Source organism: Falco cherrug, chromosome 2 (genome assembly GCF_023634085.1).
Source record: "Falco cherrug isolate bFalChe1 chromosome 2, bFalChe1.pri, whole genome shotgun sequence".
NCBI lineage: Eukaryota > Metazoa > Chordata > Aves > Falconiformes > Falconidae > Falco > Falco cherrug.
In genome coordinates, this window is record NC_073698.1 from 20111528 (window position 1) to 20124507 (window position 12980).

The following is a 12980-nucleotide window of genomic DNA, read 5'->3' on the forward strand; positions in this document are numbered from 1 at the left end:
GTTTAATGAAGTGGTAACAACTGATTTTTGTATTTAAAGGTTTTGTAATATGTAACTGATGTCTGTGCTGTCCACAACCAGTTTTTTTAGGAAAATGATTTTAGTATGTCTTTCTTTTTATTTAAGGATGGCATTGCTCGACCAATGACAGCAGTGCATGCCGCAGGTTACACTAAGGCAGCTATGAGAGGTACAGTTTGTAGAAATTGCCAGCTGCTGGAGAGAGGCGTTATTTTACAATTTTCAGTACTCTGTTAATTTTGCAGGTTCTTCATTTGATCCTCTTGGCCAAGCAAGAGGTCCTGCTCCACCTCTGGAAACGAAAAATTTTGACAGGTTTGTTTGGTTTTGCATTAAATTATTTCAAAAAATTAACGTTAAAAATAAAAAAGAACATGGGTAGAGTTTTAACTGCCTAGATGTTTTTAAAATCTCAAAGGGCCAAACTCTTCACTTTGTGGACTAATGCCACAAACATTTATGCATGTGGTTAGCTGACCTGCCAGAGTAGTTGCACTGACTTTCAGGAACTTCTGATTTCAGTGATTTCTGGTTCTGACTGTAGCTCAGCAGCCTGGACGTAGTTGTTGCCACACAAATGCTGTGATACTTATATAGAATTGTGGAGGATTACGGAAGAGTGTGTGACAGGCAAGGAATGCCATGATTCTTGCAGCTGCCTGGGAAGAACTTGGGGGGTATTTGCTTGCTGTTTCTCTCTGTTCACTCTGACCTTAGCATTTGAGGTAAAATTTACAGGTTGGTGTGAATGTGAGTTTGCTCAGAAAAAGTCATTGAGCTTTTCAATACAAAAGCTGTATTCCTCAAATATAGCTATATATGTGTCGCAGCACTCTCCAAACTAGCTGGCTGCAACAAGATCTTCTGCCATCTCATACCAACATACTCTTCATGCCAGTCCCTCTGCTGCCTTCTCCTAGTCTCTCCTCACCCCGGGTGTACGTTCTCTCTCTCTGCTTCTTCCTTGGCTGCCCAACCACTTAACAGAACCAGCCACAGCTGCACCTTATCTACATCGGCCAACCCCCTGCCCCTGAAGCCAGCTCACAGCTGTAGATTATCAATGATAATTAACCCAGCTTCATTCCTCTACATATAAGAAAAGGGAATCCTACTGAAATGTTTGGTTATTTAACTGAGGAAAAAAAATCTAGATGAATGGTATTTTATTAAAATCTGCTTTTGTAAGCTGTACTTTATAAAGTATATGTATGCAAATAAAAGCTCCATTAATTGCTTTTAATACAATATTTCATTTCACTAGGTGTTTGATTTGAAAGGTTTACCAGCCCATCTGTTCGTTTATCGTTACTTCTCCTGAACAAATTGGGTCTGTGAAATTTGGCTTGTCTGTCTTGTTCTTGGAGAAGGATTTATGTTTTGGTAGGTCTCTGTTCTCAGATTAAAAGTGTGAATGTGCTCTCTTTGGAGGATGTTCTCTGGGCATAGTTTCACACTGTTTTCTTTGATGGGAAAACCAGTTAGTGGTGACATGTGATACATCTCTGTTGTTTTACTGAGGAATCCTGTGTAAAAGCTTAGCTTAGCATTTGCAAGTTGCATTATTAGTGTTAATCCTTTTATTGTTATTTTTATTTTAGTTCAGAAGAGAAGATTAGGCAGTTGGAAAAAAAAGTGAATGAACTGGTTGAAGAAAGCTGCATTGCTAACAGCTGTGGAGACTTGAAATTGGTAATTTTTCTGGATTTCACTTCACTTTCTCAGTGAAGAATGATTTGTATAGATAGATATTTCAAACTGACTTGGATACAGACATTTCAGATTATTAAAATCATCTTAAATTCTATCTTTTTTTATGACTCTCTTAATCCAGTGGTACCTTGTATTGCAAACAAAAAGTAGGAGCTTGTGTATTTCTTGTGTATGTATTTGTTAAAGATTTCAGTGTTACAAAACCTCCCTTCCCCGTATCTCCATTGACCTCTTCAAATGGGTTTCATCAGTTAGTCATACTGGCACAGATCTGCCCAGTCTAACCTATGGACTCTATGGGAGTCGGTGACCCTTCTTCAATATCAGGCTTATATTTTGTATCTCTACAGCGTTTGATCCTCAGATGTTTAAGGATCTTGGCTGAGTGACATTGTTTCATTGACATTGACATAATGTAATTTTCATCCAGGACTCACAGTCAATATCATTTAAGCCACCTCCACAGTACCCTTCCATGTCAGGGGCTGTTTGATGTTAGACACTATATTGCTTTTGTTCCACTGTAAGGGGTCAGCATCAAGATGAACTATTTCATCTTCTTTCAGTCCTTCAGACAAAGGGACTTTCCAAGCTAAGCTAACCCTAAAGTGCCAACACTAGTATCCTTCGTAAGGCAGTGTCAGTAAAGCACGTTAGTCTTGGGTTGCAGTATGTCAAAATAACCTCGTAATGCTTCCTTCTTAGGGCAAGGTTTGTTTTTATTCCGTGTGCTTTGGACTGGCCAGCTCCAGCTCCTAAACTACTGGAGGCAGAGCAGGCTCAACTGCTAGAATTAAAGATATACATTGGCTTCTTAGGGATGTAGACTTCCTCTCTGCTAATCCATTTCCCTCTCAAGTTGATGGCGTCTGATCCATAAGGGGAAAAAATTAACTAAGCTATGAGAGGTGATGGTTCTTGCACAGTCATTTGAGCTGTGAAATTTTTAGTCTAGGAGTGTATTCTGAGGAGGTATTGGAGTACAAGAATGGGTAAAGCATCTTTCCTAATGTCCGATACGGATCCTAGGCTAGATGGCCTTTGGTTTGATCAAATTCTCATGTTTTGGAGCGTGAGCTCCAAAATTCATTGCAAAGATTAGATATGGTCTGTAATAGAGCTTTGCTATGAATCAGGAAAATTACATCATTTGTCCATTGTACACAATGTCTGTATTTGTGAATATAATTGTGTGTATTTGGCAGATTTCTTAATTAGTAATCCTTTATTTGCATGTTTCAGGCCTACTGTAGGTGAGATATGTTATGGTGAGGTATGTTATGGTGGCAGAATCTGCCCTTTGTAGAGAAATATCCAGTGTTCCATTAAGAAGCATACCTGATTTGAGGTTTTCTCCTTTCTTTAAGATAGCAATTTACCTTTGGAACTAGTACAGCAAGAATGTACTTTTCTTGTCAACGATTTTGTCTGGTGTAGTATGAGTATTTTTCAAATACAGGATAAGATGTTCACCCTATTAGGCTATGACTGGAAGCTGTCTTGAGGACTGTCTTTCAGGATGGGTAACATCCCGTATCTTTTTGCCTACTACGAAGAAGCATTGTATCTGTTGCTTTTGAGGAAGACACCAAAAACCAGCCTGTTCCAGTGCTCTGCATGCATACTTGTTTCTCTGACCAAAAGATCTGGTATATACCTTTCTTCAGTTTTGCAGCAATTCCAGTGATCCTGATCAAATTAAGACAAGACTGAACATTGATCATCTTGATTATGATAGATCAGCCTAGACAGTTCCAGTATCAGGATGACACTGTACTGTGTGAGGACTGCCTTTATGCTTGTGCCTACTAGAACAACTGTCTGGAATCCTGGTCTATCTCATAGTCCTTTCCAATAATTTTTGGATTATCTGTTGTGAGCTAATAGCCTGTAGCTCCTTTGAAGAGAAGGATTTCACTTAGGATATCTTCACCTTGCAGCCCACAGTGTAAGGAGTTTACTTCCTTCGGGAGTTAACCAGGTTTCTAATAGTGAAACTCTGGGTCCCAAAGTGGAACTTAAATCTGGTGTTTAGACTGGATGGGTCCACCCTTCAAACTGTCAAAGATTTTCTTATGTTGTACTTTCGTAATAAAACTTTTTTCCTGCTGCTGATGGCTTCTGTTCAGAGAGTATGAAAGCAGTCTATCTAGTTATGTTCATTTAGGATAAGTATCCTTACAGACCTATCCTAATTTATTTCTCGTATCATATCTGAATTTCGTCTTCACTAGGAGATGAGCTAACCTGTTTTGTTCATTTTTCTTGAGCCTCTTGCATATATGGTCAAGAATGTTCTTTGCTTCTCAGTGTCAAAGGGTTGTTTCTTATGTAGACTATACCCAACCATTCTGAGGGTCCTCTAGGATGTTTGTATTAGTTTCTGACAGTCCAGCAGAATATCCATTTTCCTGCAGGAGTCATCAAAGTTGCCAACATCTATAAAACAGCCAAGTTGGATTTGCCTTCTATCATAAGGACTAAGAATCAAGCTATATCTTGAAGCACATCATTCACCACTAGCTGAGAAATGGCTATCTTAACTGCTAGCTATTACTTTTTTAAAATCATTGCGCCCTTGCAGAGGCATACAGAACTGCTAGTGGGACTCGTAGACCTGTAGCATTGCTTGTACAAAGGGTCATGACACTGATCTGCAGAAGATTATAATTGGATAAAACAATAATTTTGGAGTTATTAAAATTGTGAATGTATTTGTGAAATACCATTTGTGGACAGATAAAGTGAAGCAATTTACCAGCATCCAGAATTATGCAAGATATATATATACAGTGTACCTTTGTGTGACGTGCATGTTTATTTCCTGCCTTCACTTTCTCAGCATCCAGAATTAGTCAGGGTTTATGTACAGCATACTTTTGTGTCTTCACTTTCTTCTTTCCAACACCTTCCTGCACTGGGATTGTGCAACTAAGGAAACATGCCAAGCCTAAACACTCTCCTTCTGGTTTTTTTTGAGGTTTTTTTTAGCATTCATGTGCACTTTCTATGATTAGTACAAGTAGAATAATATCCTAGGGTCACCATAATCTAGTGGTTTTGGTGTATATATGAGTGTGACTATACTACCTTAAAATTATACAGCTAAGTAGGCAACTATGTCTGCTTATTGCTAATTAACAGCTTTCTGTGGTTATATTGCTACTTTTCAGGCATTGGGTACAGTCTGTGCATCTAAAGAAAATGGGCATGAGTATATTCTTTTCATGCTTGTTTTATATGCGTTTGTGTTATCGTCTGTTAATAAGATTCGAGGCACTGCTAAATTCTAGTATTTTATTTAAGGCTCTGGAAAAAGCAAAAGAGGCTGGAAGAAAGGAAAGAGTATTGGTGAGACAACGTGAACAAATGGCTACTCCAGAAAACATCAACTTAGACCTCACTTACTCAGTAAGTGCTTAGAAGTCTTCAATGAGTAAAAGGTGTTGGTAAAAATCCTCCTAAAGAGACATTTCGGTGTTTACTGACTCAGTGTGTGTGTGTGTGTGTGTGTATATGTGTGTTGTAGTTCTCCTAGCAGTGTACCAGACCAGATACGGGCTACACTTGGGGGCAGGGGAAGTTTATGAAGATAAAGTGCATTACTTGAATTTAAAAACTTAACACTTGCAAAGATCGCTTTATATCATTGAGTTTTCCTTTGCAATTTCAAGTACCAGAGAAACCACATATCAGCATTAAGTGAAGAAGGATGCCCATGAACGTTTATTCCAGCTATCTACTCACATGCAAAACATAAGTAAACCCTCTAGTTCAAAAATAAATAGTCAGAACATGTAACATGCCAAGAGAAGTAAACAGGAGAGATCAGATATTGCTTTTAACTTGAACCATAAAGTGACAGAGAATGTATTACATTAAATAGGACATATTAATATTTCTAAATCCTGAATCTTAAAGCAGGTATCTAGATTTACATTCTGGTTTTCAAAGTAATAGTAGACTACTTTAAAAAATGTCTATACATAAAAATACTTAGGGGGAATTTAAAGTTATACTCCAGGTAGTGCTGTAGAGGAAATTATTTACAATGCATACATTGAATTAGGCAGACCTAGTAATTTATTTTATGGTCAAGATGAGAGTAAAGCGGGGGAAGAAATGCAGAGGTGTTTTACCTGACACCAGCAGAACTTGGGTTTTGAAACTGCAGCTTGGAAAAATTCTCTTTTCATAAACTGAGTGACCACAGGTAGTAAAACCGTTTTCCGCATGTTGGGAGTCATAAATTACATGCAGTTTCTGAGAATTACCTTGTACGAATGTTTCATAATAGCCTCGCATTATAACATTGTGTTTACTTAGGTCTAAGGTCCACTTAACTACCAGTAGAAGTCATGCTACGTAAGTACAAAAATGAAAGAATTACATAGAGTAAGTAGATTTGAAAGTTGTTTTCTTTATGTCAATGTACAAGAACAAAGGAGCATTAAAGATGGGAAGCTTAAAACTGGTAAGAGCAAAAGTTCCAAGGTAAAATTAATTTGAAATTATCTCTTATGAATTCAAGTTTATTGCTGTTGAGAGAGCAGCATTTTATCTTGTACCTGTAATTCCATTTTTCTGTAGGTTCTTTTCAATCTGGCCAGTCAGTATGCTGCTAATGAAATGTATGCTGAAGCACTGAATACTTACCAAGTTATAGTGAAGAATAAGATGTTCAGCAATGGAGGTAGGTAACATCCCAAAGTAGAATAAAATTGGTTGTCAGGCATTCAAAATGAGGACTTCACCTGTGTGGTGTTGACTTGCAGAGATCTCACCCCTTGTGTTTGACAGACAGAGCATTTGACAGAAACGAACGCTGAGTTGGTATAACTTACTGTGGTTTGGCTCTCCAGCTCATTAAGTCTTTTCTTTCCATAGGCTAAGCTAATCAAAAAGCCAAATATATAATTCTCTCATGCCACACACACTGTGTCGTCTGCTTTAATACTATTTTTTTGTTCTCTTTTGACTCAGCTTTCCTCTTTTGAAAACCACTTCTAGCGTTGTGCACTCCTACAGTGCACTTTTCTCAGAGATGCTTATTGCAGCTGTCTTCCTGGAGAGCACTTAGATAATCTCTACCTCATCCCTCAATTCACAATCAAAACCAGAATACATCTTACATGATACTTCTTTCCTAGGGTTTATTACTACTTGACCTCCTTCTGGGTGAAAATTCATAGAAAGCTGTTCTGTGCAGTGCTTCTTTAAAAGGACACTGGCACCCTATAATGAAGGCAAATTTATTAAGTAGCTGTTCTACTCTGTCACTCTGAAACAATTTAAAATGCTTTGTGTTTTAAAAGTCTGTAAGTCATTGACTTCTTTTGATAGGTAGACTGAAAGTGAATATGGGAAATATATATTTAAAACAACGGAACTATTCCAAAGCTATAAAATTCTACCGTATGGCTCTAGACCAAATTCCTAGTGTCCACAAAGAGATGAGGTGAGTTTCTACTAATAGGCATTGTTCTGAAATACAACATTTGGATATATGGTTTGACAGTTAAAAATACCACCTAATACTCATTTCTTTACTTAGGATTAAAATAATGCAAAATATTGGAGTTGCATTTATTAAAACTGGCCAATATTTTGATGCCATTTCTTCATTTGAACATATAATGAGTATGTCCCCAAACCTGAAGGCAGGCTTCAACTTGATCCTGTGTTATTTTGCTGTTGGAAACGGTGAGCAAATGAAAAAAGCTTTCCAAAAACTGATTGCGGTTCCCTTGGAAGTGGACTATGATGATAAATACATTTCACCAAATGTAAGTTTGAACAAAATAAACTGTATCTTCATATGGTAAATCAGGAGAAAGGGGAAGAGACACTGAATGCTTGGACTGTTCTGAATATGTAAATTGATGTGTGTTTGTGTATCTAAAATAACTTTTTTTTTTTACCAGCACTGCTCAGAAGTGTAAAGTAATGTTGAGAACATTCAAAACCTTTCTTCCTGAAAAGATATGATGTACAGAAAATCCATACTACATTATCTTCATAACTATTTTGTTGAAATTTATCTATGTTGACTTACATAGCAGACTTACTGCTTTACCTCCTTTGTTTATAAAAAAATTTAATGTTTATAAGCTAAAAAAGGGAACAGAGCAATGAGTGACTTAATGCACATTATCTCAAATGAGTGCTAATAAAACTTGTAACACTGTCGTTTTCTTTTATAGAAGAAAATTGTAGTAAAGTTTACAGATGCTTATTTTAGTGTTAAACTTTGTTGGAAACTGGCCTGCCTTTGTACCATGAAGGCAGCAGCTCATGATGTTAAAGACAGGAAAAAGTACTCGATAGGTTAAAGGTCCCCTTAGAAAGATCCTCTATAGAAAGATCAAGGCAAGGCCTTTATATTCTCCTAGCGATCTTTTTTTCAGTGATACAAAGCTTCCATTTTAAATTCTAAAGATCAGAGATACAATCTTCAAACTGTTTGAAACTGAAGAGTAGCTGTTGCTTCCTATTGTTCTAGCATAAGCAAATAAAATTTAATATATGAAGTAAATTTATTTATATTGATAAATATGTATATAAATTCTTATATGTATTTTATATATAATTGTATATGATTTCTCATGTTAGAAATTGTGTAACTAAGGGTCATTAAACACTTGAATTAATTGAAGACTATGTAAGATTGACTGGAAGAAAAGCTTTAGACTATAGAAGTTCTTTCTAAGGATAGGCAAGCTATAGTTCTGACAGACATTACAAGCTCTGTATTTTGTGATGAAGCAGTCAGAAAAGATCATAAAGTTTTCTTCTGGTCTTTATTTTGTCTAAATCTATGACCTGTCTTAAAGAAATGAGGAAGGGGTCCAACATCTCTGTTAGTTCTAAAAGAACTGATGCAGATACGTGTGATAGAAACCACAAGATGATTGTGAGTTACTGTAATGAGTAGGTAGCACCTCATCTGCTGAATACCACTACAGTTCAGCAAATGCTTAAGCATGCTCTTATCTTTAGGCATGTGAGTATTCTCACTGTGATTTGTAGCCTTTCCAGTCTGATACAAATGACATTACACCTATTAACAACCCTAATGTGAGCTATGACCACATACATGAGCAGAACAACAGGATTAAAGTAGTTGTAAATACCAAATTTCGGATTTTGTGATTAGAAAACTACTTTAAACTGAAACGACCTTTTTGAAATGTGAAAAGTAAATAAATGACATTATAGACTATGTAATTTGCATCTATTTATGATTACAGTAATATTGGCTATAAAACAATTAAAATGCACGTATTCTGGTATAATTTGCAGTTGTTTTGTCCCCTTCCAGGATGATCCACATACAAATCTACTGATGGAAGCCATTAAAAATGACAGCTTAAGACAAATAGAACGTGAGAGGTAATGATGGAGCCTGTTCTTTCTTGACTGTGGTGCCATCGATTTTTAGCTCCTGAAAGTATTACCAGTCTTCTCATGTGTCCACAGCTCTTGTTATAAAAGTGTCCCCATAATTCTTGGGGAAGAACATGCTTGGAAGAACTGGTTGGATCACTCAGTTTAGTGTACTGCACTAAAGAAGAATACCTACCCCAAATGCTATAGGCTACACTGCTTAAAACTTGCAGCATGTGGGGTTTTTTTAAAAAATACAACCACAGTGTACAGTGAAAGGAAAACAGAAAAAACCTGAGAGCTTTATCAGGATACAGGGCAGTAGCGGTAGCAGGGGACTGGGTAGATTGACTTCTAAGATTGTCCTGAGGAAGGGCAGGGCTATCCTTGCATGAAGAAGCAAGAACAAGATTTGGGGTTTTTTTCTACGCGTTTTTGAAATGGCGACACATTTTTGTGTTGGGTTTTTTTCCTTAGGAAATCCATGGCGGAGGAATACATCATGACTGCTGCTAAACTGATCGCACCAGCAATTGAGACATCTTTTGCAGTGGGCTATGACTGGTAAGAGTCAAGCAGGGGTTCTTTTTGTCTATAAACTATATGGTAATCTCTGATGCTGGTTACAAAACCAGATTCACAAACAATAAACAGCCTGGGAAACATAGTTTGCTGCACATCTCATACATAGCATCCAGACTGTTTTCAGTTTGCCTCCATAATGCTGTGGAGAAGAATAAAACAAAGCATTGGAGTGTATTCTGTGTTAAAAAAAAATAATTCATTTATCATTGAAACTCAACTGTCAATTACATATTTTGAACTGCTCTGTATTAGCACAAAAAGGGCTTAAAGTTCAAATGAATATGAAAAATCAGTTTGAAAATTGAAGAACTTTTAGAAGACTCAATAGACAAATGCTATACAGAAAGCAATGATCGCTGCTCTTTACTGTAATTTTGAAGATAGCATAATAAAGACTTGGGGTGCCTAAGAAGTTTTATTACTCCATAGAGACATTCTATAAAACACTGGAATCTAAATATTACTAGGAAGGTTTATTTCTATTTCATTTATAAACTTAGTGTTTATAAATGTAAACTTAATCTACTGTTTCTTAGACTTATACAAGTGTATACAATGATAGGCTGCTGATACAGTTTACTGTTTTGACTTTCGTATCCACTTCTATTTTTCCATTTACAGCTTAGCTTTTGCTTTTTGTGGTGCTTTCTAGAGCAGAATGCTCTTTAAAGCAAAATGAAATAGACACACTTCTCATAAGAACAGTATAAAAAAATTATTGGTTAAAAATACATCTTGAATAGTTATACTAGATTCTAGTTTTCCATTGTAAGGACTTACTTTGATACTTTTAGTATTTTTAATAACATTATTGGAAAATAACATGTATACAAATGAATGTTGTATATCTGCAGTCACAACATTACAAACAGATATGTTCAGTGTTTGGGAAGTGAAGGAAGTTTGATGGGAAAAGAGAACTTTCCTTTACCTGGTTTTTTTTTTGGCTAGTTAGGATTATTTTCAAATTTTGCAGGTCCTATAATTATGATTTACTAATAAAACTGTTTATACTAACATGAAATAATCTCTCACACAGACGTGTTTAGTCTGCTGGAGTCCACAAGGTGGTGTTTGATGGTTTCATAATCATTATAATCTTATAATCTTCCTACTTTGGTCATTCTGACTTACCAGAACTTAAACAGCATGTCTTGTGAAATTTAGCTTGCTGCTTTGCAACTTGTTAGCATGAGTAAGTCAAATTTGTTTGCTCTGTATCTTGTTTTTTGTTCAAGAAAACTGGAAAAGGTTGTCAGATACTCAGATTCCTTAGTGCTATCCACAAAATACTTGTCATGAAGTAAAACTCATATCTGTTCTGGCTAATTAAACAACTTCTGGTGAGATATATGAGATTGTTTTGTATATATCAGGACAATTTATTCTTCTAGGCTGAGGTATTCAAGCCCAGTGAAGAAGTTTAACCAGCAGTCTGAGCTTGGTTTTCCAAATATTACACTTTGTTATGAGTCCTCTGAGTATTAAATGTGCTTTTCATCAGATTAATTTTATTTACAGAAATAAAATGGGGACAAACAGTCTTAGGATTTCATAACATCTTACTTAAAATGTGACATAATCTTGGGACTGCTTTGTCATATTCCAGAAGGAACAGTTGGATAGTTAGAGCTCACTGCGTTTTATGGTTAAGACTTCAACAGTAACAGCTGATAAATGTTTTTTGACTTTCATTACAGATGTCTTTGCAGAAATTGCTATTTTTTTCAATATATTTTTTCCTCCAACATCAAAAGGCATTTGTATGCTTTGTATAGACACTGTCCATGTGCCAACCCAATTGTAGCAGCAGACTGTTTAATTTAACAACAATTGTTGGCAAATTAGCCAACTATTAGAAGAAAAGAAAAAGGCTTTCCACCACTCAAAAAAAAAAAAATGGAAGGGATTAAAGAAGCATCCCACAAAGTTGCTCAGTTAGGTGTGCTTAATTCCAAATAGTTTGAGAGAACAGTATATGCATACAATAAAGAAGGGTTTTGTTTCAAATGATTAGGAAATTTTAAAGTACAGCACATCAAACCCTGGAAGATGGTGTCTGTGAGTGAACATTGTAACTGTCTGCTGCGTTCTGTTCTGCCCCCATTTTGCAGAAGACCCTAAGCCAAAAGTAACTTGGTGATGACCAGAAAGAGGTTTATTATGACAACTTTATTATTATGTAGCTCAGGGACACAATCTGCAGTCTCTGGCTTTGTTCATTAAGCTATTTTATGGGTTTGGTAGTATATGCAACAGGAGATGAGGTTTGAAAAATCACCTGATAGAACATATCCAAAGAAAACTGTTTGAAAAATCATCTTAGTCAGTATCTGACTTCAAGTATCACCCAGTGATGGGAAATAATGATATGTATGCAGCAGACTAAAAAAAAAAAAAAAAATGAGAGCAGGCATACTATTAAGGTAGGTTACCAGAATAAAATATTTTTTCAATTTTTTTTTAATCAAAGTGCTCTTTGCTTCTGTGAAGAAGGAATAGCTAAGAACAACTTGTTTCAGAAAGCAAATTGGCTGCAAAAATATGTAATTTATTGGCATTTGCACAGATGCATTTTGTTTATCATTATGGCTTGCTTTCTGTTGCAGGTGTGTTGAAGTAGTAAAAGCTTCCCACTATGTAGAGTTAGCCAATGACTTGGAAATAAATAAAGCCACTACCTACTTGAGGCAGCAGGATTTTAACCAGGTATAGTAACATTTCACATTACTACTTTTTAATACTGTATTGGCAGAGAAGTCTGTCTTAGTCACAGCATATTTTTCAGCAAGCGAAAGATTTATGCAAACGTAATAATTACCTTGATGCTGCTTAGTCAAATTTATAAAAATGCTGCAAGAGGTGAGTTTTATCTAAATGAAATTTCTGCCACAGAAGTTACAGTGAATGCAGTTCATGTCAAAATGTAAGACACTAAATTTAATCATCTTCACTGGGTGTCCAAGCTGTCATTAAATTAGTGGAACTGTAGTCAGTACAGTCAATAGAGCCTGGAAAGCATGTTGCTAATCAATGGAGGTGTTTTCATTAGTATGAGCTGAATCTTTCTCTTGGTTAGGTTGACTATAGTACCAAAATGTATGCAGATTCATTTCATATGTGTTACTATTGTTAATGTTATGTTATTCTCACTGTTCCCTATGTACTACAGCATTCCCTAAAGTACTATAATCTGACCTTGGACTTAAATTAAACATCTGCTCAGGAGTTTGGACAGTTCTGCATCTCTTACAAAAGATTGCTCCCTTGGAGGG

At 36.1% G+C, this 12980-nt stretch overlaps 1 protein-coding gene across 8 annotated transcripts in view; it reads left to right on the plus strand.

Annotated features, from left to right (window-relative positions):
* The window catches only part of IFT88 (intraflagellar transport 88), a 57083-nt gene that overhangs the window by 11662 nt on the left and 32441 nt on the right, over positions 1–12980 (plus strand). For all 8 annotated transcript variants that reach the window (XM_055703360.1, XM_055703362.1, XM_055703364.1 and 5 more), the window contains 10 exons: positions 127–190; positions 267–336; positions 1623–1713; positions 5041–5145; positions 6325–6427; positions 7078–7192; positions 7289–7520; positions 9056–9126; positions 9598–9684; positions 12315–12414. In XM_055703360.1, coding sequence (XP_055559335.1) covers positions 127–190; positions 267–336; positions 1623–1713; positions 5041–5145; positions 6325–6427; positions 7078–7192; positions 7289–7520; positions 9056–9126; positions 9598–9684; positions 12315–12414 — 1038 coding nt within the window. The remainder of the gene's footprint in view (positions 1–126; positions 191–266; positions 337–1622; positions 1714–5040; positions 5146–6324; positions 6428–7077; positions 7193–7288; positions 7521–9055; positions 9127–9597; positions 9685–12314; positions 12415–12980) is intronic.